Source organism: Stylophora pistillata, chromosome 13, assembly GCF_964205215.1.
Source record: "Stylophora pistillata chromosome 13, jaStyPist1.2, whole genome shotgun sequence".
Classification (NCBI taxonomy): Eukaryota; Metazoa; Cnidaria; class Anthozoa; order Scleractinia; family Pocilloporidae; genus Stylophora; species Stylophora pistillata.
Window position 1 is genome coordinate 21,014,565 of NC_142531.1, and position 27,703 is coordinate 21,042,267.

At 39.0% G+C, this 27,703-nt stretch overlaps 1 protein-coding gene across 4 annotated transcripts; it reads left to right on the forward strand.

The window, feature by feature from the left end:
* Positions 1 to 392: 392 nt before the first annotated feature.
* Positions 393 to 27,635, forward strand: LOC111340471 (putative ATP-dependent RNA helicase DDX60). Of its 4 annotated transcripts, none has more exons than XM_088742354.1 (42): positions 393 to 583; positions 3,332 to 3,454; positions 3,848 to 3,949; positions 4,451 to 4,574; positions 4,957 to 5,126; positions 5,994 to 6,400; positions 7,226 to 7,330; positions 7,420 to 7,548; positions 7,650 to 7,808; positions 8,528 to 8,705; positions 9,272 to 9,424; positions 9,833 to 9,947; positions 10,051 to 10,166; positions 10,258 to 10,436; positions 10,639 to 10,687; positions 10,927 to 11,121; positions 11,299 to 11,492; positions 12,158 to 12,286; positions 12,702 to 12,851; positions 13,246 to 13,368; positions 13,464 to 13,559; positions 14,338 to 14,453; positions 14,601 to 14,686; positions 15,659 to 15,825; positions 16,563 to 16,667; positions 17,467 to 17,589; positions 18,176 to 18,351; positions 19,017 to 19,199; positions 19,377 to 19,482; positions 19,943 to 20,022; positions 20,122 to 20,215; positions 20,531 to 20,683; positions 20,924 to 21,028; positions 21,398 to 21,598; positions 22,246 to 22,350; positions 23,229 to 23,373; positions 23,659 to 23,774; positions 24,355 to 24,508; positions 24,734 to 24,948; positions 25,522 to 25,655; positions 25,978 to 26,040; positions 26,761 to 27,635. In XM_088742354.1, exons 2-42 carry the CDS (start codon positions 3,346 to 3,348, stop codon positions 26,870 to 26,872), a joined length of 5,721 nt encoding a protein of 1,906 aa, XP_088598480.1. In that variant the 5' UTR covers positions 393 to 583; positions 3,332 to 3,345; the 3' UTR covers positions 26,873 to 27,635. The 4 variants fall into 4 exon arrangements, with proteins under 4 accessions (XP_088598480.1, XP_088598483.1, XP_088598479.1 ...); XM_088742357.1 differs by having other exon boundaries at positions 3,332 to 3,442; XM_088742353.1 differs by having other exon boundaries at positions 3,345 to 3,454.
* Positions 27,636 to 27,703: the final 68 nt, after the last annotated feature.

Genomic DNA, 27,703 nt, shown 5'->3' on the forward strand with positions numbered 1-27,703 from the left:
GTCACGCATTGATAAAATTTCGTAAAAACATTGCTAAAGTATGCATACCCCTCCTTCTGAAGAGGTACCTTGGCGACGACCTACTTAGTCCCAGGGGAGACTGGTTTGAGTAGGCTGATTTACCCCACAAAATGGCCTTAGAATCTATCTGAAAATTCCCTCCAAAAGAACAGATTACTTTCTTAAATTCTGTAGAAAGTCACGAGAACTCCACATGTTGATTCTCTTGGATTAGTTAGAGCAATTAGCTATTTTAAACCACACATCCAGGGACAACCCCCAATAGACTCGCCTTGGGTGATCGTGCGTCACACAACAATCGACGTGATCTCAAAACCGGAAGTTGACCAGCTCAATTTCTTGGAAATCAAGCCCTTACAATATTAGCTAATCGCATTTGACCTATTCTCCTGACAAACACCAAACGTGTTACGTCGCTTTGTAAAGAAATCTTTTTAGTATCTTCGGTCTTGTCATTTCTACAAGGAAAGGAGCATTTCACAAAGAAAAACCCCCAAACTTAACTGTTCACGAATCCAAATCCAATATTGCACACTCCGTCGTCGACGAAACGTTTTTCAAGGTAAGCTCTGCAATGATTTATAAGACTCGTGTTCCATTTGTAATAGGGCTATCTTTTTTACTTTATAACAAAAGCTTACTACATGGTAAAAAAAAAAGATTAGCCTGTACAAACCCTTTGGTCTAGCTTGGTCTCATAGAGGTCTTTCAGCATGTCGGCGGTAAACAACACGCGTACGTCAACCACCATCTCAGACAAAGAAAACAAGTTTCGACTATGTTATCAAATGAATCTACGGCACTGTTTCTTGCTTTCGTCTGTTTATTATAATAATGTAAGGCCAGAACCGAGAAATTGTTGTGAAGTAATTCGAAACCTTTCTTCTTTCTGATTTTGGATAAAAATTACTGGCAACGCGATAAAAACTGCTCCCAATGTCGAAATGGAAAGAGAAATCAGTTCTCACATACACCTGCTTCCGGCAGATGTTGTGAACCGCTCTATGCTCGTTTAAGGATGTAGAGATTGGCGGGTATTTTCAGTCGGAGAAAAATTTACGGCGAAGCATCAAAATACGAATTCTTTAGCACATCATATTAGACTTCTTTTAAGAAAAATATAGGTTGAAAGTCAACTACGTAATTGAATATTTACAAGGACACCAGTGGAAAATGAAAATAAACTGAAATCCATATCGCTTTGAAAAATTGGAATAAATTATCGTCTACACTGCTTTTTATTTGGTCTACACAAATTCACGGGTAAATTACATGCCGCTAGTTCACGTTCGTCGTGACTTGAGTTTTAAATATGAGATTGTCCAAATTGCATTTGCTTGTTCCATAGAAAATCACGAGTGTACCTGGTGCCCTATCGTGTTTTTCGTGGCAAACGCTTTGGGTGGCAACAGGCGAATATGTTTATTTATTCATTTCTCTTTTCAAATCGCCCTTGCATTTTAGAGATTTCCCGTTTTAAGGATTCTCGCTTTTAAAGATTCCACATTTTAAAGATTTCTCATTCCCCATTCCCCAATCTCTATTCCCTATTCTTCCCGTTCTCTATTTTAAAGATAGCCCTCGCCTTGCCAAGTATACTGGCTACACATTTCAAAAGAGATGTTTCGTGTCATTCGTTCGTTCGAAAGAAGTATCGTTAGTTTGGTCTGGTGTCTGCATCCAGTGTCATCTGTCTATTTATAGTAATTTCCAATTATATCGAAAACATTTGTTTCGCCTTTCTTCGCTCTGTCTCCAGTCCATTCATTATTTTGTTACTTTGAGCTCTCCTTGTCTCTTGGAGGTATTTTCCTTTCTTTTAAATGGCCGTCGTTATAACTTTATTTTTGTTTCTACGACACTCGATCTTCAAAGAGGGTCGCAATGGGGTTAACTGTCAACCGTCAAATGGCCAAAATATTATCCGTCAACCGTCAAGAACGCAATATTTTTACCGCCAGTCGTCAAATAAGCAAGCCAATGTTAGCCGTCAAATGCCTCAGATATCCTTGATTAAGAACCAAACGATTACTTTAATTTGGGTCAAGTTCCTTTGTTTAGGAATAAGTTTTGATATGTCGCAAAAAATATATTTAAGTAACTCCTTTCACTTCTAATCGCGAGTAAAACTGTTTAGCGACAGAACTGACTTCCGGTGTGGAAACACTTCCGGTGTCGTAAAACGTTAGTTATTTATTTATAAAATGTGTTAGTATAAGTTCAGAGCTGAGCAAAGACTTTCCAGCAATCTGATTGGTCGAGCGGTTCCTTATATGACGCTATATAAACCGCTCCACGCGGTTTATATAAAATGTTAAAATAAACTGTTAATAAATGTTACTAAAATGTTATGATTTTAGAAATTTCTCTGTTGTTCAGCTCTGAAATTACACTAAAACAATTATTCGCCTCAGGTTCGGTAAATATTGTCGAATAATCCCCTCGATTATTCACCTCGCCTTCAGCGAATAATTGTTAATTATGAATTAACAGTTCTTTACAAACGCGTAATTATGAAAAATTACAGCCAATTAGTTCACTTTTAAGAACGAAGTTCCAAAACATTAACCGTCAACCGCCAAATGACCTAAATTTAACCGTCAACAGTCAAAAGGGCTTACTTTAACCGTCAACCGTCAACGTGACCTCCCCCCCCATCTTTTTTATTGGGACCCTCCGAAAAGCTCTCTATGACCAATTACCTGTTTGACTCCCAGCAGTGATTAACTGTAACTTCTCCCTATACATTATCAGTAAACAGGTAGTGAGAATACTCAAACTTATCAGGTGGTAGGTGTTACCTTGATTGAACATCAAATTCTCGTTACTATTTTACAAGGAAATGTGTAGCAGCTAGAGGGGAGAATTAACAGTAGTCAGATCTTGGAGAGTTTGAGGGTTAAGTCTTCCTTTCTAGGCCTCTAAAGACTAATCAACGAATGATCAAGAGATGTGTTCACTAGTTGAACATTTTTATTATTAACTCGACCTAAGTGCGAATAACAAATTTCAGTTCAGCACAAAATGACCGATCTCGAACGAACTAGTCTTGAACGACCTCGAATAAATTCGACCATGACTTCGAAGAAACCTGAACGACTTACACTAAAAACAAAAAAACAATTTACAATTATTTTGTAGACGAAACGAAAACAAACCTTCAAATTATCCTAAGACGTTACGCAATAACCAAAACCTACAATACGACGAAGAAGATTACGTAACGTTAAATGAGCACGATTCATAAATTAAATGTTCTATCGTGCAATATGTTTTAGAGTTCCAGAGAAATTAATTAACCGATTCTCAGCTTTCCTTTTCAGAATGGCCGAAGGAGGTAACGAACGCTATCTCACCTCTGATTCTGACTCTGATTTTTCCATACTTGACTCAGAAAATAGCGAAGATGAAGACGACGATGGTGAGGAACTTTGTAAGAAAACTTAATTTAGGTCAAAGTGCTGAAAAATTTGTAAAAATTATTGGTTGTAGAGTCTGGTACCGTTCATACCCCTGAAAACCGTTATCAAAATTATTATTTTTTCAGTCACAAAACACAGATAATATTTTAAGTCTGTATCATTAGGAGTGAAGTAAATCCGTAAATTGTACCAAATAGAAATATTTGCAGTTCGAAGAAGGCGGCCATTTTGAAATATGATGATACACGATCCGACATCGTGAAGTATTTGGAAAGAGCCCGCAGTTTTTCCGAGAATTTCCAATCCGTGGTGTAGCCGAGATTAGGGTGGTTTAATTCCAATGGAAACAGCAATAGGTACTCAATGACTCGAACAGTTATTACTTTTTCTTCTTCTTTTGATAGCGGATCGAGAAGACGCCGAGATTCAACTCGAAGGTGAAGACGAAGAGAGTGATGAAGAGGACGAGGAACTGAAAAATGAAGAAGCTTCATTATTAAATGAGAGTTAGTGCTACCTCGTTATTAAACTGGGTCCCAAGGGCCATAAAAATCAGAGACAAAAATGCAGAACTAAAATGTGGGGCTTGCCTGAGTTTTTTTAAATTGAGCCGTAACGCCATATAACTCTCTATGGCCCTAGACTGGCAGAATTGCTTCTTACACATTATAGGACTAGGTACAAAATAAGCGGAGAATATTAACGAGTTTCAGCATTAGAGGCATACGTAGCTAACATTTTTCAAAGTGGAAAGAGAATCACACCGTATCACATCCAGGGTACCTGTCTGATTGTTCTGCGGGCACTCATACCGTTTTCTAATAAAAGTGACATTTAAGACTTTCATACTAAAAAAAACTCACCGAGGGGAGTGGAGTCACCGACAGCCCCCTTCCCCTCCAGCTATTCAGCTACTCCCGCTAACAATACAGGCTCTGCAACATCTTTGATGAATTTAGTCAATATAGGAAAGGTCACTGAATAGATTTTTATTGGTATATTTGCAGCCCTAGAACAGCCAACGGCGGAAGAAAACAACAAAGATCAAAATGATCCCAAACCGCGAGTTAACGTGAACAGGATTATTGACCTTGTCAGTAATTATTTTTACGGTCACAGAGTTAGGCCACAGTAAGTATGGGACAGGTAGTTCCTTAATTTTTGTCTCAACAATTTTTGTTGATTAACTCTAACCTAGGCGTCACAGCTTGCGAGTGATACTTGACCGAATCAGTGACTTTCCTTGAACATATTCGACATTATTATAATGAGGTAGAAATGAAAGATTTTTTCAAAACGTATTTGGTGCTTGAGACGAGGAACCTTAAATTTACGTGTATAGATCATGTGCTCTGTCATATTAAGATTGATAATTTGCCACTTCTATGTGAAGCGAGGGCAAGGAGTCAAAGAGATAAGATATTTTGTTCGTCAAAAAATATGAACGTCATTTTTCCGGAAACGAAAGTCTGAATCACAGTTGTTCTTTTTTTATATTTTCCTCACTTAACAGATACATCAACATCCTGACAGATTTTGTTGATGCAGAGATTTTTCTTATTGATGGGGACTCTTTGCTGTTGGAGCTTCTTTGCGAGAATAGTTTAGACTGGCAACATGGCGGACAGTTTCTCCATCTCACCTATCTCCTGGAACGCTTTCTTCAGTACTTTACCGATAAAGGTCAGCGCAGATTAATAGTACATTAATAAAAACAGTTACAACTTGAGCCACGGTACGTTAAGCAACCTCGTCCTTAGGGCCTTTTTCCTTACTTGGGGGTGGGAAAAATTTAGCGCAAAAGGTCCTGGGAACGAGGTTGAATGATAAGCTGAATCCAAGACGAATTTTGATTGGTCCTCAATTATTATCTAGTAAATAACAGACACGTAGATGACGTCACCATCAACAACATTTTGCTGTTTTCTCGTATAAAACAAATAGATGCTACTTTACCATTGGTCTGTATAGTTAACGATCACAGGAGACGTCATAATGTGGTAAGAACATCAGAGACTCATCAAGCTGCGCCTTAAGTGCCACTTTTTTGTTATAACCACATTTTGATTTCATCTGTGATCTATTACCAAACAGACCCACAACAACACGGAATTTAATTATGAATAGCATAATAGATAAACATCAACGAAATGTTAACCACTCGTCAACGCGACATAAAGAGAGATGGTACCCAGGTTGTAATTGGATGAGTGTAAAAGGTCTCTGAAATGGTAAAAGTGAGCCAATGACAATGTCTCCAAGTATACTATCGGAAGTATGACATGCACCAGGGATATTTGGATGCATGAACGTTATCTAAATTCAGCAGCCATGGGAAAGAGACTAAAAAGCATAAAGTGAAGCTGCAATGCAGGTTTCTCTTCTGTTATTTGTCACACATACTGTGAAGGACCACCGCAAAAAGTTGATTTTATTTGAGTTCGTTTCGAGATACCTGTAAAATTACTAATCCAGTAATACAATCGTTCTCAGGCTCTCTCTACTAATTTGTATTGAAATCACCTAACCACCCGTTTCTTGCACACCTAGGTGGTGTTTTCCGTATTATCTTTTTCCAAGATTTGGAGATCATTTGGAGAAGTCGACCATCCATGTTGCTGGCACGACAAGCTCTAATTCTTCATATTCAAAACAATACACGCTTCACTGTTGTCACATCAATAGCAAATTTTTGGCAAGAGGGCTGGTTAAACTACATTGATAACACTACGCCCGCATTTCTGATGCTAACTGACGCAGAAAACATTCCGTGGAAAGAGACCAGAGAGACCAAAAAGCTGGACGTGGCAGTAGAGTATTTCTTCCGCTGCCTTCTGTTACATTCTCTTGGACAAAGATTGAATTGTGTTTTCATGTCAGGCATTGAGATGACTGCGACAAAAGTTATGGGATACTTCGTCGAGTCTACGTCAATACATAGGCCATACGTCATGCAGGTAATTGTCCACACATTCTTTCTATAAATTATTACGTGAGTATCATCAGCCATATCTGGAGAAAAACTGGAATAAAATGTCGCTGAAGTCCTTCTTCTGCCCCCGGTTCTTAAAAAAAAAATAGAAATATAAGATTATAATTCTACAAGGAAGCTGAAAGATGAGTAAATTTCATGGTTTGAAATATGTCACAACGTTAAATTCGCCTACGTTAAATTCGCCTACGTTAAATTCGCCTAGTTAAATTCGCCTACGTTAAATTCGCCTACGTTAAATTCGCCTACGTCAAATTCGCCTACGTTAAATTCGGCTGCGTTAAATTCGCCTACGTTAAATTCGCCTACGTTAAATTCGCCTACGTTAAATAAACCGCCTCCCGGTTAGCTCAATGGATAGAGCGCTGGACTGATGTGCGGGAAGTCGAGGGTTCGAGCCCCGGCCGGACCAACACTCAAGGTTTTAAAATAATTGAGAAGAATATGCTGCCTTTCTATAGCATCAAGAAATGGTTTAGATATTCTAGTCTTCTCGGATAGGGACGAATAAATGGAGGTCCCGTCTCCTGCAGGGCTAGGGGTAAGAGACGTTCATTTCCCACGCACGAGATTACTGTGTGATGGATGTCCTCCCCTGGAGTGGGATGGGTGGGTTGTTGTCTTGCGTTTCATTCATGAGCCTCTGGCTCGGGCAATATGGGTAACCATGCCCCACATAAAGACATTAAGCTATGATTACTATTTACTGATTACTATTATAAATTCATAAAAACGCATGAATGTCACCGAACTGAAAATCACCCTCAGGTGCATATGTTTTTGTTTTCAGCTAGGAGGGCCATTGTTTGAAACATGGCAAATTTTGATGACACATTGCAATCGTCAGTTCACTCAGGAAAATCTCAGTTGTCCGGTATCGTTTCAAGAGAGTCAGGTATGTGTGATTGTAAAGAGAACTTTATTTGAAGTTTGGCCCGATGTGATCTGTTCTGTGAAACATTTCGATTGATTGGTGCATTACAGATTGATGTTAAATCAGAAATTAGGGCCGCTCTTCAATCTCCACCACAAGGCGGCTGCCGAGAGCTTGCCACAGTCCTTACTTGTGCGCAAGTCCTCCGTAAACTCCTTAACGACGACAACACTTGTGAGGTTGGTACCCTTCTTCTCACTAAAAACGTAAAAAATTTCCAAGTAATGTGGAAAGAGTAACCGAGTTGGTGAAGTGTTTTTCTATTTACACTAACATACAGGAAACTGTAAAGATTGCCCAAGACAGAGTAAAACTTTTCCTCCTTCATGTTGCACTCCTAAGGAAACTTCCCTTGAAATACAGAGCACATAGTATAAAAAGCACCTTGCTAAATGAATTCTGCGAGGAGAATGATGGCAAAGTTTTCCCCTTCGACGAGGTTAGTAAAAATTTACCTTTTACAAGTACGAATTGTTAGTCGTTGCGTACTTTTAAACTGGTCTAACAGTTTGAATAAGCAGTTCTAGCCCTTGTTATATCAGAAATTCGTCCATGACTGACCAGAATAGACATTGAATTTTGCAAAATATATTGAGGAAGTTATTTCACCCTACAGTATTAATATAAATCCAAGAAACCCTCTACCAACTTATTCTTTCCGCTATAAAGAATGTAAAGTACACCAGAACTGAACCTTGGGCGAAGGGCTTTCAAAACGGTTTACTCCGAAAGACTCAAAGAAGGAAACCCCACAAAGTAAATTCCTTTCGCCTGCTATTTTTATTGCAACTTTTGAAACCCCCTTCATGAATGAAAACAGAACAGCTTTACGGGCCCGTTAAGTTACCGGGCCCTACGAGTAACGGGCCCCTGCTGGTAACGTAACGGGTCAGATGCTATATTCTAAAAAACAAACAGACTCTAAAGAATAGAGAACTATCTAGGCTCTGGTTACCTGGCCAGTCCACTTTCTTGCTTCAGCTGATAGTTTCATTGTCAATTTTCCAAACGGTTAAACACCTCATCTTGAAAGAAAGCAAAACAGCTTTACGGGCCTGTCAAGTTACCAGAACCTTCGAGAAACGGTCCTGGGGCTTTTAGGGTGGGCATAATGTGTGAGAATTCTTAAAAGCAATTCGTTCCTATGATACGCCTCAGATTCACACAGGTTTATGGCAGATTTTAAAGCTGATGCAACTCGCTTTGGAAGACGCACACCGAGACGAGAGTGTGGAAATTCCATTGGATATGTCCTCAGTAGCAGACTTAGTGGACGGACGCTTGGTTCATGTTCTCTCCTTTCGTCTTGCGAAACAAAGGTCCAAAGAATCCGACGGTTTGTAGAAAACGTTTACTCAACTATTTAGACTAAGAAAAGTAAAAAAAAGGGCTTATGGAAACCCTGAATCTTTTTATTTCTTTTCCCTTTTTATGTATTTGTTTTCATTCTGTTTATTTTTTTCTTTTTTGCTTTATTGTTAGTTGTATATATATGATCTGTATATCTGAAAATTAATTAAAATAAGTAACTGCCAATTCAAAGTACTTCTTGCTCGTTCAATGTCTGGCACCACCTGTTTACTGTTTCAGATGGTTTATAAAAGGAGGAATCGTTTGCACCTTTTAACTGCGTTAAAAGCCATGTATTACGGACTAATTTAAACTCCTATTTCAAAGAAGACAAACACTTTGTTACGTCTGGTTAAGCCTCCAGTTAATACCAGGTGACAAAGCTATCTTGGAGTCAAGGGGTGTGGCTAAACAGTTAACTCCACTCAAGAATTTATTAGAGAATCCCTGCAGGATATAACAGTGTATTTACTAAGTGTTTTGCAAAATTTTCGGTCTTTGCATATGTATGAATTTTTCTTTGTTTTGTTAATATTTCCCCAAATGTTTTAGAACTAGGTCTGCCCGAGGATGTGATAGGAGAAGCAGAGTGTGCGTGGAGGAAAGTTGTTTCGCTTGCAAATGGATCACGTCATTCAAATTTGCTCGAATCTCAGTTTTTCCCTATGTTTGACGGGATTGCTACTGGCCTTCACCACGTAGAAGGTTAGTGACAATCTGTCAAAATATGCCACGGCAGCACTGCAACCACATACAAATGTTTTTTTATTTTTTTTAATTCAGTTACCTTTAGACGACATTGCTAAAATCTTTGCCAATTTATTTTGTTGATATACTTTTTCGGCAACAGGAAACTAATTGTAAAAAATAAGAATGGAGGAATATAATTAAGCTCATCATGAGTTTATTCGGCTGTTAACATAATTTTTAGGCAACAGGAAAGCTCACAGTATAGCAAGTGAAAAGCGGTTGAAAATAATTGAGCTTATCATGAATTCATTCGGCTGAAGGACGGGTATTGGAATTCGTTAATTAAATCTTTGCTTGGTTTATTAGAAACTACCTCGATCGGCAGCCATGTTAGCCGTTAAATCTCAACCTTGTTTGTTTCAGAGGGCAATTCAGACCATGATGCTTGCTTACAGCTCAGGAAGCTCCTTGAAGTGGACAGTGTTCTTGTAAATGAGTATGCTGGGGATATCAGATCAAGAATTAACGCTATGGCTGGGTAAAATGTGCAGCGACGTTAAGATCTTTCAAAATAGCATATTTGCTGTAATGTAACGAAAAATACTCTCTACATGGTGGTTTGTTTATTTTTCTTATCTTAGAGATGAAGCTGTAAATGAAATATTCAACAGCGGAAAGGAATTTGACGAACGCTACCACTGGCATGCTCTTAAGCCACTTACCGATGATTTTGAAAGGACGAAACAACAGTTTAAAGGTAAAACATGGAATCTATCATGATTATAGTTTCATGAATAGATTGGTTAATAAACCTATAGCTAAATGCCTCTACACCCTACTTTACTCAGACAAGCCTCCGACCGATCCAAGAGAGAGAAAACGGTATTATAAAGAAAAGATGAAGCATGTTCGCTATCATAGACTTTATGGCAACTCACTCGTTGGTGGTGTCGATAATGCAAAAATTATTACCGTCACCGAAGATGGATCAAGGAAAAAAAAAGGAAAAAACAAGGATTTAAAGATGGTACGTTAGAATGAGTCCACTGCTAATGACAACAACAACAAAAACAACAACAACAACAACAACAACAACAATCTTTTGTTGCACTTTTCTGATGAATGATGCACAATTTTTTCTCGGCCCGCGGGTGGCCAATGCTAATCTACTACACTTTTCTCCCAACATGTGGTAGATAAACAGAATGCTAATAAGATATATTTTTTAGGGGAAAAGGAAGAAACAGATCATTGAAGAAAATGAACGAAGGATTGAAGGTTTGTCTTTAACTCACCGAAGCTATGTTCCTAAGTAGAGGTTAATGTTCGTAAAAAGAATTTTTTATTCTACGTTGGGGCCTCCTCCTCACTCGAAAATGACGTAAACGAAAACTTTTCTCAGAATAGCAAAGATTCTGGTGAAGCTCTCCGTCCTCTTCCATTGTTTCGAAGCTGTTCCGAAACAAAAGACGAGAAATTTCGAGTACTCTGCTATAAGTTGCTTTGAATTTCCACAGGGCAGTTGAAAGAGAAAGATGAAAAAAAGTGGCAACATTTTCAAAAAGAGATTGTTAGGAATCTGAAGAAAGAGAACCACGACACTGTTCTTCAGTCGGTGGATAAGTACCTCGCAGATTGCAAATATCCACACCTTCGTCTTCATGCACTGATGGAAAAAGCAAAGACTTGCATGGCAGCCTGGCAACATACAAGTAAGTAAAAAACAAGAGGGACAAGTAGAGTTCTTTCATTATTGATTGCCATTCCTCTCCGAAACATGTCACGTAGTTAAGGGATGACTAAACAAGTTTAAAAAAGAGACTTGCATTTAAAATTGGAATTACTACAGAAATTCTCAAAGTTTATGATGACGGCGTATTTTTGTTAAGGAACTCTTGATCCTGAATCTAATGACATGAAATATCCTGTCCTTCTGATGGAAAGTGTTCAGAAAATAGCATATGGCTACCAAGACCTTCTCACCGTTGAGGACAAAAAGACACTATCTGGATTTATGCAGAAGCTAGGATTTAGTGATATCGCATCCATGTTCTACGATCGAGCTGAAGGACGTGAGAGCAAGGTCAGATGAATGGTTGGGGAACTTGGTTCCTCCTGTTGTCCCCATTCGCTGTGCATTCTACAATATTTTAATATTAACAAATAGTCTCTCTTAGGCAAAGCAGTCAGTGAGAAAGGAGGAATACTATTTTTCCCATTCTTGATTCTGACTGATCCAGACTAATTACGTGGTATGCTTTCCTCCTTTCTGATTTGCTGCTCCGTCCAAAGAGACTATTGTTACTTATTAGCCAGGAGAAACTTTCATCTAATTGTGACAGCTATGAAATGATCAAGAGCCATCCGTTTCGCGAATTTTCTTGACTTAAGATAGAAATTCGTGAAAGTGTTTGACTTGAGGTGCAGTTTTCTACTATTTAACGCACTAGACCTACTTCTACATGATACAAAAGGCCATCGTTTGTCTCAGACCGTAAATTTGCTTCCAAGAAAGTTTCGTTTCATAAAAAATGGAAGCGTAGGTGAATAAATATCAATGTTTCGATATCTACAGCATCACAGTGCGGTGCAGTAGATTTTTTATGAACTCTCTTCCTATGAGGTATTCTTAGTTAATTTGTAACACTTTGCGGGGGACTCTGGGGAACTTTGGGCCTAAGGTGTATCGTCCTATACTCGTCTTTTAACTTAACGTTGCTTTGGCTTGCATACGACTTCGTATTTCAGACTAAAGGGCTATGTGTTCACACCTCAAGCGTAAGATTCCAACTCGAGCACATGGGCCATTTGCTGAAAAGGTACGAAAGAACTGACTCCGACCCCAGGGTGGACCATTTTATTCCAGATACATGGCAGGTATTTTGACATTTCATTGTACACGAATATGTACATAGAACTATGCGAAGTCAGAGGCGGAAGAGAGAAGGGGATGAAAACCTATCATAAAAGACAATTAAAAACTAATTAGTTGAAAAATCGATGTTCTTGTTCCGAGATACAGGAACCATATTTTCCTGATCAAGCACCCCCTTCGATTACCTCAAACTTAGATAGGTGAACCCAACGCTAACATAAGACAGGGATAGGAAAAAGATCGTCAGTTCCGAGCTCAAAAATCCCCCTCCAAACTAGATACGGGTAACCCTCATAGCACTGTGCATAATAGTGCCCCCCCCCTCCCCCACGATAAAGAGTTTACCCATTTGGAATAAGCCTTATGATGTAGCTCCCTCTTTATTCTGCCAATGCGTTTGTTCTAAATGCTCCTTAGCGTGAACTTCTTAACGCCGTGGATAAAAACGAGTCAGCAATAGTAGTGGCGCCCACCTCGTCAGGAAAGACTTACGCCTCATACTACTGCATGGAGAAAGTGTTGAGGCAAGACAACGATGGTGTTGTGGTCTATGTGTCCCCAACGAAGGTAACGGTACCAGCTAAGCCTGTGTTAGTTTTCAGGACCTCCATAATGAATTCGGCCTGGTTCGATGACCTCGTCTAATTAGATTGTCCTCACCGGTAGCCTAGGCCATCATAAATTTGCAAATAAGTTCATATTACACGATGGGCGAAATTTTAGGAATGGTATAGGAATAAAAAATTGTATTTTAAACTAAAATTCGGACGTTGGAGTTTTCCTTCCTCTGTATCTTGCGGCTATTACTGGGCTGATTTAGACCCTTCGGGAAAGGAGGTCAAAGCAGTGGAATTAAATTTTGGCTAAACGTCCCTAACCTGGAGTAAGTCCTAGAAAAGTCTGATGTTAATCAGTTTTCTTTTGTTAATATCTGCAGTTGATGCTTTAATTGCTCTTTCAGGCCTTGGTGAATCAAGTTGTTGCTACAGTTTACGCTCGCTTTCACCGTAAACAACTTCCAGAGGGAAGAGCAGTGTATGGTGTTTTCACCAGGGATTATCGATTCAATACGTTGAACTCTCAGGTAAGCTGAGTAATTTGGTATATATGTTTTTCTGAGGCACTTTGATTGCGTTTAAGTCCTAACTCAGAATTATTTGTTTCTCTTTTTCCCGACAGATTCTTGTTACAGTTCCTCAGTGTTTGGAGATACTTTTTCTCTCGCCCCGTCGACAGGATTGGACAAAGAACGTTAGATACGTGATCTTCGACGAGGTTAAGTGAAGAGATTGCTCGAAGCTGTTTTCAAAAGTGAATCATAAAATGGCGAGCGGAAAAATATAAGAGTGCGAAACCCAAACATTTTGAGTATTTTTTTTCGTCGCTAAAGTACTCATACTTTGTTTAATCACTTTCACCAGAGTGGGGTGAGGGTCGCACAACAGAGCGAGGCTCCAAACTAAGTGCGCCCAATATCCCACCCATCACACCCCAGGGGAGGACATCCATCACACAGTAATCTCGTGTGTGGGAAATTAACGTCTCCTACCCCAACCCTGCAGGAGACGGGACCTCCATTTATTCGTCCCTGACCGAGAAGACTAGAATATCTAACCATTTCTTGGCGTTATAGAAAGGTAGCAAATTCTTCTTAATTATTTTAAGACCCTAAGTGTTGGTCCGGCCGGGGCTCGAACCCTCGACCTCCCGCACAACAGTCCAGCGCTCTATCCATTGAGCTAACCGGGAGGCGGTTAGCTCAATGAATTCTTCCAATGGAATTCTTTCAAGGAATTCTTCCAATATTTTAATACACACTTAGTATTTTATCTTTTCTTCATAATGACATCGAGCAAACGGTGAAACGTCGTCGTTTTCACAACATTTTAAGACATTTTAAACATTTCGAACCTAGATGGTTTAAAACTTTTCACTCTTTTCGCAGTGCTTAATTGCCAGTGAAATCTAGTCATCTTTAGCATGAAACTGAAATCTTGAGTTGAGTATGCTTCTTGTTTCATAATAGAATTTCTCCTTTATCTTGTAATTGCAGGTTCACTGTCTTGGTCAAGAGATTGGTGCTGAAGTTTGGGAGCATCTCCTTTTACTTATTCGTTGTCCCTTCCTGGCACTCTCAGCAACCATTGGAAATCCAGATGATCTCATGCAGTAAGAAATGATTGTGCAATTAAGCGTTTACTGAGTCCTGTGGGATTTTCTCTGCGTGCCAAGTTAGGTTCAAGATGTGACATATTCACTCTTAACTGGTTTTTAAATCAAATCATGCAAACAATCCTGATTTTTGTTTTATTACAGGTGGTTACAAGCTGCCCAAGACTTTCGTGAACAGCAAGACAAGCGAGAAAGTGTCAAGCTCAGGACGTCTTATAAAATAAGGCTGGGTAAAGTGATAAAAAAAAAAAGAACCAGTTCAGATGTGTTGGCTTTTCATGAGCTTAAACAAATATTATTAATTAAGTAATTGAAAAAATCGGCCTCTTAGTCAGTTGAATGAGGCAATTTCAAATTGCAACAGCTTAGTTGTTTATTCGTCCTGGTTTGAAGCCAGACGCCGAACTTTTTTTTTGTAGCAGAACCACATGCATGAATTGTGCTGACGTATATTGTCAAATCGTGGATACATCCGGCCAGAACTGAGTGGGAACTCGGACTTATCCTTAGAAGAATTTGGTTCTTATTAAATAGCAATTTCTCGTATCACAAATTATATTTCATCATTTGATTTTGTTTTTCAATATCCATGTACGCTCTAAGGAAAATCTCTTGTTATTTTCAATCGGTCGGCTCTTACTCCTAATTAAGGTTAATGTCTCTATCAACAGGCCCACTTTTATTGATTTGGCTCAATACAAAATTTGATTTGGGATCGCTCATGAGAAGTTTATTGTCTGAAAACGGACGTTAATGTTATTACCTTCTCTTTTCTACAACCGACCATTACCTGTCAACACATTTTCGCTCTCCCTTTTTAAGAATTTCTGGTTTCTCACTGATCACACCTGTTCTCAGACCTGGTGTCATTATTTATGACTGACAGGTGGCCATATTTGCAAACTTAGAACCTCTTTTTTGCTGCTTATTACGGGACTGCTATTTACTAGGGGGGAGGGCTGGTGCAAATGGGGGAAGAATCATAATATTTCATGTAAACAAGAAATTGAAGCTTAGGGTGGGGAGGGTCATAAATCATTTGGATCCCACGAGAGGGGTGGATTATAGTCTTTTTCTGAAAAAAAAATCTGGGAAGGGTATAAAAAAAACTACACCTGTTAAAAAAGTAGCGGGAAACAATACCCACTCTTACAAATGACAGGTTCGTTAGTAATATTCAAATTATTTGACATTTCCTCAAGTTACTTGTCCTGAGAGGTACTCAGATCTAGAAAAGAGCATATACCTTCCAAGTCCCAGTAATGGTGGATTTTCAAGTGAGTCAGGAGAATATGAAGGTACTTACGATCTCAAGGGCATGGAAGAGTTTGTCAGACTTCACCCATGTGCACAGCTCGGATTCAAACAGGTGTGGAAATAACAGCAACAGCATCATTCCGTGATAGGGCAGAAAGAACACTATATATTTTTAAGCGTGGATTTATTGAAGTATTTATAGCCTTTTTCGTGATTTTGAACATTCAACAATATAGTTAGTCTTCATACGAGCAATATGCCGCGAGGTTAAGTTAAATGGAGACTGGGACTAATGACGTCATCCTTGGAATTCGACTGTGTCGCGTATCGTATCTTAGTAGACGTTTTGTTGTATAGTATCGCTAAGTGTTTTTACGAGTTGTGCCATATTTTCACTCGCCCTACGGGCTCGTCAAAATGCAAACGACGAGTAAAAATACTCAGCGATACTACACTACAAAACGTCTAATAAGAGATTTATTATTCAATGCGCCAAATTGTTATTTTATTGCAGGCGAATTCCGAGGATATTTCTGGAGTACAAATATTGAGTGATATTTGTACTCGTCTATGGCGTTATTTGTATTCTATGGAGTGTAGTTGGATAATAATACATAGTATCGTAACGGAGGAAAAATTTTGACGAACACAAAGTTGATTCCTAGCAAAAAACGAATTGTCGCAGATGGATTAAATGTGATCGAAAGAAGTTAAAGGGTCTATCGCCATATGAGTTATTATCAAAGATGACCGAAATGAGTAAACTAGGCAAATACCAGATCGTCCATTTGTCCCGAGGTTGGTATCTGTGTAGGTTTATCAACCAGTTGCTCGTTTTTCCAAAACTAGCTGCGAGAAAATTCTTTGCCTGGTGATATGGTTCTCACTCCACAAGAAACTCTGCAGCTGTTTGACGTCATGGTTCAGCAGTGGCCTGAAAAGGAATCATTACAGGTCAGGAGATAACTCAATTATGCAATAGACCGCACACTTCCCATAGATTTTACCGGCGAAATAACCCACGCAGGATGTTTGGAGAAAACGAGAAAAGTTTGTATTCAAATCACGAGCTAGAGGCGAGTGATTTACAAACTTTTCGACCCCTTTCAACCCTTTTTCCATTGCTTTTTCAAATAACATAAAACAAGAGATTCTTTTTCGCACTAAACATGATCCTATTTTTTTCTATTTTCTTTGGGTTAAGCGGTGCAATAAACTATAGGTTCTTTTACCAATCAGGGCTCTCTTAGTATCAGTCATTATGATTAATTTTTTTAAAAGGAAGTAAATCACATTCTCGAAAAAAGGGACCTACGCTGTATCTCATTCTGCACAGCATTAAACATGTACCAAGAGCCCAATCATCCACTTCCTTATTCAATGTGGACGAGTAATTTGACTTCAGATGGTACATGAATACCATTCAAGACAGTATTCTCATCCAGTCAAGTGATCAAAAGATCACCTTTAACAACAAGCTTGATAAAATAGCAGAGGTATCATTAAAAATAGTAACAATTGCTATGGAAAAGAATGAAACTGCAATTTGTCCACCTCCAATGCCACTAACTTTGCTTTATATTCCTGCCTTTGGGCACTGATGAAGATTGTATTTCTCCGGGAAACAAAATTCTCTCTCGATGAAAGAAACAACATTGAAAAGTGTTCTTTACACCATGAACTTTTAACCCAAACTATAGTGATACTCCAAAAGGGTTATTCATTGTGTCATTGATTTAAATTTTTCATGCAGAAACTTGTTCCAGAGAAATATTTTTTGAGAACTGAGTTTATCCAAAAGGACCATGTTCGGCGATACGAGGGTGAGGTAAAGGTAGAGTTCAAGTCCTGGGCGGATGAAGGGCAGGTGGAAAAGGTAAGGAAGTATTATGAAGATTTCTGTATGACCATGCATTTAAATGCAGCCTGCGTTTGTTTCTTAGGATTGGCAGACAGTTTCAGATAAAGACTGCCATTTCTTTTATCGACGTTCCCTAGGCTCTTTTCCAGTTTAAAGGCATTTGAAGAATCTAATTTAGAATTTCCGAATCGTAAAATAACAAACGCTTATGATCATAGGAATCGCTTTGCTCTGCCATTTACTAGATTTCAAGTTTTACTACCGATTAGACAGAGAAAAAGCGATAGAGAGGGGGGGGGGGAGAGAGAGGCAGACAGGGACAGAAATTTATTAAAATCTTGAAATGAGATAATATACAGCTATTTTCAAGCATGCATTTTTTCCGATTTTCAAATGGAATATTCTGAACAAAGTAGACGTTGTTTGAGTTTTTAAACCTTTTTTTTACCCTAGTATAAACATCGCTTCGCAAGCAAAGTGACAAAATCTAAAGAGTGTTACGAAAGAGCTTATGCTAAAATATATGTGGAAAGATGATTGGATTGTAGTCTTTCTTAGTGTCAAAAAGGTTGTAATTTTAGGGTCATATGTCTTCCTCTAGGTGAAATCCGTCATTCGGTCGTTAAACAACGAGTGCATACAAAAGCAGTTCTCAACCGAGGAGGAATGGAACAAGCAGGAAATGCCTTCATCTGGTACAGATTTCATTCGGAATAATTTTACAAAGCTCGTTGATCAGCTGAGAGCTCAAAATAAGTTGCCAGCCCTGGTTTTCAGGTACGAACATGATTTCTGCTTGCATGCAGTTATAAAAATACCAGGGGCGAGGGACGATGAAAATAAAAGAAAAAGAAGGGAGGGGGAAGACCGAAATATTGTATAACCTCAATCGGTAGCAACAACTCGTTAACAGTCAACCTGTGGTGGTTCATAACCAAAAAAAAAAAGACATAAAACTAAACATTGCTGAAGAAAGGAGGAGGCCAAGTCCCTCACATCTCTCGATATGCCCAGAGTGGGGCTCATTGCATTTCAAGCTAAGTGCATAGTCCACCTCAAACATGCCAAAGTATCCTCTATGTACTTTGTTGGCACAAGCAAACAGTGATCACTGATAGTAATCAGTGACAGTGATTAGTGTGTCTGCAATCAATTTGTGCCATGCATAAATATGCAGTTGTATAGACGATCTTACGTTATTTTGCTGAGCACGATGGTGTTGATTTAAAACTGCAACACGAGAACTAATGTTTTCAACCGCTGTCAGTCTTTGTGAGTGCGATCGATAAAATCCACACCGAATGGCCACCCATGCTAATTTTCAGGAGGGGAGTAGCGCTCCCCCTAGCCCTTGCCCCAATTACACCACCCATGAAACTTGTTGTACCATAAATCGCTAAAAAAATTTAAGTTCTACCGGACACTCACGTCTTCTTTAATAGTTTTGATCGTCAGCTGTGCGAAGTTCTGGCGGAAGATCTCACTGTTGAACTTGAAGAACGAGAATTAGATCTGAAAGCACGAGCTGGCTTGAGAAGAGCAAAATGTTTGGAAAAGAAGCAAGCTAAAGCTGAAAAGAGAGCTAAAAGGGGAAGAGATTCAGCTGAGAAGCGCAAAGGAAAAAGGTGGAGTATTCACTAACCATTACTTTAGCTTTATTTGATTACAGTTGAAATGCCTTTCATAACATAAACCTAACAGTCTAAAATCTTGGCTTTGCATTTACATCCTGATGTCATAGCTATACATTTTTTTAGTTTTTATTTTCACTTGAAAATCCAATTTTCCCTCTGTGGATTCAGTGGCCATACAGAGGAGCAAGATGAGACGGACTTTTCAGTGTTGAACAGACCTCCACGAGATCTCCACGAGACCGAGCTGGCCGATAAACATGGAATTATTCACGAGGTAACCAAGGGGGTTTGTCATCGATTACAGACGTTCACTTAGAGAGAAATTTTCAATTGAGTATTAACATAATCCGGAGACTGCATTAGTTTGCTTTACTTCTCTGTGCGACTGGTCCCGAAAACGTTGACCTCTCTCTCAACCAATCAGATGCAAAGGTAAAACCAATTGCCACTTGTTCCATTACGTTTTCACTCACTTCTGGTTGTGAGCTTGTTTTTTCTCTTTTTGGGGGTTCTCTCTGTTTCTTTTTGACATCTTCCTTCGCTCAGATTGGCTGTTGTGTTTATCTTGGTTTCGGATTTACCACACTAAATCCACATGTGCTCCATAAAGCTTCCTGCGAGAAGCGAAATTAAGCTTACTTCACCTAAGTCTTTGAGAGGCCTTCCTCTATTTGGGGATAATTATTCAGTTGCCATGAAGTAACTAGATTTGATCAGTGATTTTTGTTCCGTAGGATTTGAACAAAATCATGAGTCGCATTCAAAAGCACGCAGAGAAGAGTCAAGGGGAAGCTGACAAGAAAAACAGCAAAAGGTATCTTGTTTGAGTCTCAATTTTTAGTCTGAAAGACATTACTGTGTTTTTTTTCTCCGGTGTTTTCATTGTGATGAAGCAGTCTAAATTTCCGAATAGATTGATGAATGAAGGAGAAGATGAAAATGAAAAGAATCTGGATAACCCTTTACCTGAATGTACACTCGGCTTTACACACGGAATTGGAAATGAGGTATGTTTGGTATCAAAAGGGAGCTTATTGTTAAAGAAGGATTTGTTTAAATACCACTCATTTCCCCGCCCTTTTGTGGTTTTGCCGCTGAAGACCGCGGGCCTCGGTACTCTTTTCTAACTGCAGCAGCCATCTTGGGTTTGTTATGTTTTGAACTCGAGATAAATTATCCTCTCAGACGACTTATTCCTGTTTATTCAACTGTTCTGGTATCGAGAACACTTATGTTGGCAATTAATTGCTTTTATCTTTCTTTAACCTTTTATTTGTAATTCTATTTATTTATTTATTTACTTCTTTTAATTCTATCATTAGGAACTCAACAAGATAATGAGTCGTATATGGTTTATGCACAGCAGAGATCCATTCAAACGCGGCTTGAAACGAGGAATCAGCTACCATCATGCTGGATTAAACAACAAAATGCGAAGCGTCGTGGAAATGCTCTTTAGGGAGAGGTATCTTCAGGTAAGCTTTCTTTAATGGGACAAAAACTGACTTAAAAAGGTATTATAACTAAGTTCCCAAACGATAAGGAGGAGATCTGCTAGTCAAATTCGTCGAATTTCCTCCATTTAAAATAAAAGCAATCGTGTGAGTTTTATGAGTAAACAAAAACTTGAGGCCCTAAACTCAAGCGATGACGTTCCCTTTTACTTGCAAGATACCTTGACGTTGACGTAATAAGGATCTACTGTCCATATTTAGGTTGTCACGGCAACAGGAACCCTGGCTCTTGGTATTCATATGCCTTGTAAGACAGTAGTATTTGCTGGAGACTCTCCATTCCTTAACTCGCTACAGTACAGACAGGTATTTGGACAATATTAAAGATTATTCAGTGGTACTACAGTGGTATCCATCTTATCCAGGCGTCCACTTATCACAAATAAAGGAGAGTGGGTGTATTTGACGTTAGATACTTTACAGACTAGTTAGCTTTTTAGCAATGAGACATGCCTAACATAGAACTAGTTAATCACGAACATTATGGATCTTATCTAAATATTTCTTGTCAAAGGTACTTAAAAGTTTCCAGGTTAAATATTGATGGATGGGTCGACTCAACGGTATACAGCTGTTGTTTGTATTTTTCGTTAAAAAATAAATGAATAAATAAATAAGGCGTTATTTTGATTCAAAGTGGAGAGAAAATTGTAGTTGCTACTGCATCTCCCTCAGATGTCTGGAAGAGCGGGTCGAAGAGGCTTTGATCCCGTGGGAAATGTTGTGTTTTTCGGACTCCCTTACCGTAAAGTCCAACGCCTCATCACCGCAAACGTTCCAAACCTTGTGGGAAACTTTCCCATCAATGTATCACTGGTACTGCGCCTGCTCCTAATGACATCAAAAGGAGACGATCCACAAGATGCGTTAACTAAGGTTGGTGCGACTTTAAGATGAATTTAGTTACGTGGAAACTTCTCCTTTTAGAACCTAATTTTCTCCATTTTTCTAAACTTTTTTACAACATGGTCGTTATTCTTGATTTGCGCTTTCCTCCCCAAGGGGTAAAAATGATTCTTCATTGAGGAGTTGTACTCAAATGTAACAGTTCTTAATTTAATGTAGCATAGAAAATATCTGTCTGTTTAACCGTGGACCTTGGTTATTTCATATGTACTATTGTTCATAGGCCAAATCGAATGATGATAATAGTTCTCAGAACGAATTTCGCAAGTCTCAATAAATTACAACTTTAGAAATAGTCGATTCAAACCATCTGGAAATATACAGACCAAATAAATAAAGAGCAGTGATTAAGAAGCCTAACTGGCTGGAGGCAGACCAGTTGGCTATATACAAAGAGCGGCCGAGAAGTTGAACTCGGGGCGACCGGGAACATATCCAGTGAGGAGCAAGGTGACTCTAGGGTGAAGGACTTGAACCCAGGACCAAGGACCAATCCAAAGTTTCCACGTCCCCTAATAAATGACTAATTGGTATGACAAACTCCACACCTGTCCAATTTTCACTACAAGTGTTGAAAAATAAGATTTTTGTATTGAAGTTGGCTCTGTTGTCCCCAGGCTCTGACCCTGCTGTCTCACCCTTTCATCTGCCGAAAACACCCTGAGATGGAAAGCCAAATCAAGAAACATTTCCTATTCAGTGTTGAACTTCTTACCAGATTGGTGAGTAGAAATTGTGCGTACAAAATATTAATTATAATTGTACCTAAAGTAACGTACAGTGAAACATAATATGTGTAAGCAACGTTTTCATGGGAACTGTATGTAACTTTTCCGACATCAGAACCATTATCACTTGATCAGCAGGGATTTGCTAAAGCAAAGGCATAGAAAAAACCAGGAAAGATTTATTACTCGACGTTTCGGGGTCATCATGACTCCATTATCAAGAGACTAGTTTAAAAACATGCAAATAAGGAAAGGTACAAGAATAGCATAAATTAGACTGAACGGCTTAAACAAACACCTTGGCGCGGATGGAATCCGTTTGCACGTTCAGTGTTGGCTTACGCATGCGAATATACAACATTTCATTAACAAGGCAATCAAATTTGCCGTTACATTTCGTGATGACGTTGAATTGCCGTTCAGTCTAATTTATGCTATTCTTGTACCTTTCCTTATTTGCATGTTTTTAAACTAGTCTCTTGATAATGGAGTCATGATGACCCCGAAACGTCGAGTAATAAATCTTTCCTGGTTTTTTCTAGAACCATTATCTGTATCTAAAATGAACTTTAAATCATTTCGCCGAGTATTGAATACAGTTAATACAACACTCTCATAGAAAATTTACCCATGCCATGAAAGCAATGGTCGTTCCTCAGGATGCAATGTTGTGTTAGTTCTTAGCAGGGATAAACAGTTATTGCAACGAGTCACTACATAAACAAAGAAGAACTGAACAAAACGCAATTTAAAGGTGCAATGTGACGAAGATACCAGTCATTCAACAGCAGACAAAGTCATATAGGAGACCTTGCATAAACAGATGACTGGGCTTCTTGAATCTCTACTTTTTCTTGTCCTTATCCTGCCAGGGTCTTGTAAAAGTAGAAAACGGAGCTCCGCAAGAGATGGCAGGATTAGCGGCCCATCTTCACTACCATGAACCTTCCAACTATATTCTGGTCAGTTTTCTAAGACGTGGTCTCTTTCACAAGTTTTGTGAGCCAGGGACAAATGGTAAGGACGCCATTCTAAACCGATAAAACATAATCTTAGCGATTTTCATACTCGTAGAATGTTTCGCTTACAGATCGATTGAAAAGAGAAAGACAAATGCAAAGCGGTTAATTATAAATTCAATCTACTCGATCAGCCGATTTGAGGTTACTTTGGCTAGTTGAGAGACTAATTGCAAACAGCTGATCTGTTCTTGTTGACAATGTATAGAACTCAATCTTGATGTAACGATCTAATCTTGTAACGTGCATTAGATTTTATGGTATTTTCTTCTCCCTCTAACAGATGAATTTTCTCAGGATGTAATGAGAAAGATGGTGCTTGTTATAAGCCACTTGATTGGAAGAAGATTTGTCCACCCCTCTCTGAAGCGAAGAATTTCAAAGTGCTCTGCTTCAAAAGTACGTCTGCATTAGTCCTCTAAGACGTTTTTCTTTTCGTGATATCAAACTTTAGTTAGGGTACATCTTGAAACGTGCTGCAAGAGAGAAAGATGTTCTGCGTTTTGTCAGAGGCGTGGGACAAAGAAAAAACGTTGAGTTCACGCCTACCACGAGATTTTTCAACGATAAGGCCATTTATTAGGTTTAAACCTGACAAGTGCCCTACATACTGCGAATTAACAAGAATTATCCGAAGCACAGTGTGTTTAGGTAAACTTAGAAAGATGTTGAATACGGAGCTGGGCTGTGAGAAATCTTTGCATCTTAGACATAGAAATGTCTCTGAATCTATTGTCCATCTTTGTTCACATTTCAATTTTTTGTCAGAATTAATTAATGTGCCAATGAACCGCATCTTATTTCTGATTTAGCTTCATGAGTTGGCCTTGAAATAGGCCATTTCGTAATTTAACAAGTCTCTGTCGGTAACATCACGGAATTAACTCTGGATCTGTTGGTATTAAAAAAAAAAAAGGCTCAGCAGCTAATGTTTCAGTGTTTTGTGATCATATTTTTTTGTGGCCCATATCTATTGCAGGTGATATTGGAGCCTCTTCCAAAGGATTTTGCTGAAGCTCTGAGCGACTACAATCGTCAGGTCACAAATATTTTCAGCCAGTACCTCGCAACAGTTGCTAAGGACCTTGAAAAGGAAAGCGGGGAGGAAATCAAACTTCCCTTGTCGGGTATAGGTAATTAAACTGACAACAAAGCTTTTATTGACCATTTTTGGAGAAAACAATAAAAATCAACTTAGATCCCATGCATGTTGTGAGTTGTTGTAATGCGTGAGAGGTATTTTATTATTTAAATGGATGAAACAGTCGCATCGGATAGTGAATGAATCTGCACTCTTTCACCGGCGTTTCAAGTAAAAGTTTTATTTGATGAATCACAGTAAACTATAACTGTTGCAGAATTTCCAGGAAAAGTGAGCATTGCTGAAGAAGACCTTGACAAGTACCATGCATTGAAAATTCTCGCAAACACCTCTATTCCGTACTCGGCCTGTTCTTCCTTCGCCGCACTGTCAGGAAATACAGACGAACAGCTACATTCTTCCAAATCTGCATCAGCTGAAACCCAGGAGTCAGAAGACGACGAGGAAGAACCAATAGAACATTTACTCAAGGTGAATATAACAACAACAAGTGTATCCATAACGCAGCTTTCAACTGAGTGCCGAAAAACCTAAACCAAATTTATCACTACGAGCAACAGAAAACAGGTTTACACTGTCACGGGCCAATGAGAACTCAAAGTGAAAACAAGCAAACTGCTTGAAGCGCGGGAAAACGCGAGTGACCAAGACGCGAATTGTTTTAAGTATTACATCTGATTGGTTGAAGGAATGGCGCGAGTTTTTTGTACCAATCACAGAGCAAAGCTAAGTAAAACCAACACATTACTGAATTTCTTTTGACAAAATTGAAAATTGCTCTACGATGAACTTTAGGTGACAAACAATTGGTTAACATTACTATGTGGGTCAGTATAACTATTTGTGTCTGGGAATTTGTAACGAAATAGGTCCACGCCATGTTGAGTAGGTGCAACAGTAGGCTTGATGGCTGTTTACGTTTTTGTAGGAAAGAACAGTTTTCTTTTCTGGTCGTAATTATCTACAACAATTGGCTGAGGTATTCGAAGCTTGCATTTTGTGGGCAAAGCAGTCACCAGGTTCGGCGGTAATTTTCTCTTCCAGATTGTTCGTCAAGATGTCTACACAGACGTGAATGTCGTGCCTACTCTTTCAGTCAGGGGTTCTCGACGCTTGAATGCGTATGCATTGGACTTTTTCAAACATGGATCCTCTAAAGTTATTGAGAGAGACAATGGGTTAGTATTATTGGAATGACAAAAAGTGTTCCCAATGGCTTGCATGTAGTCCTTAATTGCAATAATGCATGCGGATCAACGTTAAAATCGTTTCAAAGAGAATGACTCAGTCTAGTAAAAAAGACAAAGTTTAATACCCAGTCTCGACAAGGTAGATTATTACTTATATCTCATTCTTAATTAATTAATTTGTTGTATTTCCCTAATAGAACTGAAAATGTAACGAAAAAAGTATGTTCTGTTATATTTAGCCTCCGTTTTCCGTAAAAGCGCTAAGCTTTCTGCTGAAAGTTCTTATCAATATTGACTTTTCTCGTTTTAGTATCAAATCTGGCGAGGTTTTCACTGCTCTGAAGGATTTTTATCTGACCATTAAATCAATCAGGTAAGCCATGTTTATAAACAGCGATTGAGAAAAATGAAAGTTATAAAGTGCGCTGGCAGACTACTTTTCAGCCTTAAAAAAAAACACTTTTCGCATTCATTCACAGCACACAACTACTTTTAGTCGAAATGCTTATCATACTGGTGCCATTGTTGCTTTTTGTTTATTCAGTAATTGCACATGAAATAATATATTAATGAATTATGAAGTCAGAGTTGTCACACGATCACTGTGCTCGAGCTGCCTTATCAAAGCCGAAACAGGTTCGGCCGTTTTTGAATTTTCAGGCGAGAGACTAAAGCGAAGCGAAAGCGAGGTGGGAGTCTTGCGTGTGTGGTAAAGCTCCAAAAAAAGACTTCTCCACTCGCCTTTTTCTCCTTGCGCCACTTGTGGTTATTCCTTCGCGCGAGTCACGTCCCTTGCACTTCCCTCCACCAAAGTAGTTATGCCTGTTCTAAAAGCTTGGTTATCAATTATTTTTACGAATAATTACGGTTTTTTTATTGAATTTTTTGTGATGTCCTGTGATAGCGTCCTTGAAAAACGGAAAAGCGATTATTAGATGTTAAGAGATCAGACACAACGCACTCATTTCGTTTTGGTTTTTAATGTTGTTGTCGAACTTGTTTCCACGAATTTGGCCCTTAGTTTGTGTCAGTGCCCCGGCAACTTGTCAGGGAAATAACTTATAACTTTTTTTTTTTTTTCTGTACCCCACAGCACTTCATTGGAAGAGATGGGTCCTGAAAGCGACAATGTAGTACGGGCGTTTAAACAACTGGCCCGGGAGTACGGAGAAAAATTCAATAAACGGTTCAATTCGGACATATGAGACAGTTTGGACGGAAGACCTAGGTAGTCTATGGGTTTCTGCACTTAATTCATGTTGCAGAGGCCTCTGCCCACTCCGGCCAACTCTGTCATGCTGAACGAGCGTAGACAGTCTCTAAATTTGACTCTTAACCCTTTCAATCTCTTATAATTAAAGCGATAAGCACTTCATTTCTCCCGACAGAATCACCCCAGAATCAAACAGCAAGGTCATGAGGATAAAAGGAACTATCAGGCACGTGAACTCACGATGCTCACGACTGTTCCACAAATCCTCTTTAGGAGATGTATAGAGTACAGTATGGAGAGCTTGCATACTAATGTTAGGGTTTTAATGGATAATGAGATGATTGTTCAAGTTGTTAGTAACACATTTTCCACAGGATGCAGAAGCATTATGAATTATTTAAAATAAGGCATCGATCGATTCGAAGTTGCAACATGCCCCCCCGGGCATTTGAACTTTTAGAATGTTGGGTAGTTCACATCCCCTCCCAGCCAAAATTGCGTTCAAATGCCCCAATTAATTCCTTACCCAACTCGGGCAAGGTTCAAATTCCCCATTCCCGTCCGGGCATGGACGACAGTCCAGGTAGCCCGTGGGGGAAAAGGGATGTTGAAGCTTCGAATTGATCGGCAGATAAATTTGGCGTGAAACCTTGGCCCACCATTTAAAACTAATTTAACAAATATTGACAACAAATTTTCAACAATGTTCAAAACTAATGGATGGCAATAAACTCTGTTACCTGGAATTTTTTTCATCGCCCGCTTAGTTTTGATTTTCGTGCCCCTTGCTTCAGCATCGGCAAGTATTGCGTCGAGGTTGTCT

What these genes read in the sequence shown, in the direction of transcription:
- LOC111340471 (XM_088742354.1), top strand. Translation starts at nt 3,346, where the DNA reads ATGGCCGAAGGAGGTAACGAACGCTATCTCACCTCTGATTCTGACTCT. An exon ending in GGTCACAGAGTTAGGCCACA is followed by an intron (nt 4,575 to 4,956) that starts GTAAGTATGGGA and finishes CTCACTTAACAG; the next exon opens with ATACATCAACATCCTGACAG. An exon ending in AATCCAGATGATCTCATGCA is followed by an intron (nt 14,454 to 14,600) that starts GTAAGAAATGAT and finishes GTTTTATTACAG; the next exon opens with GTGGTTACAAGCTGCCCAAG.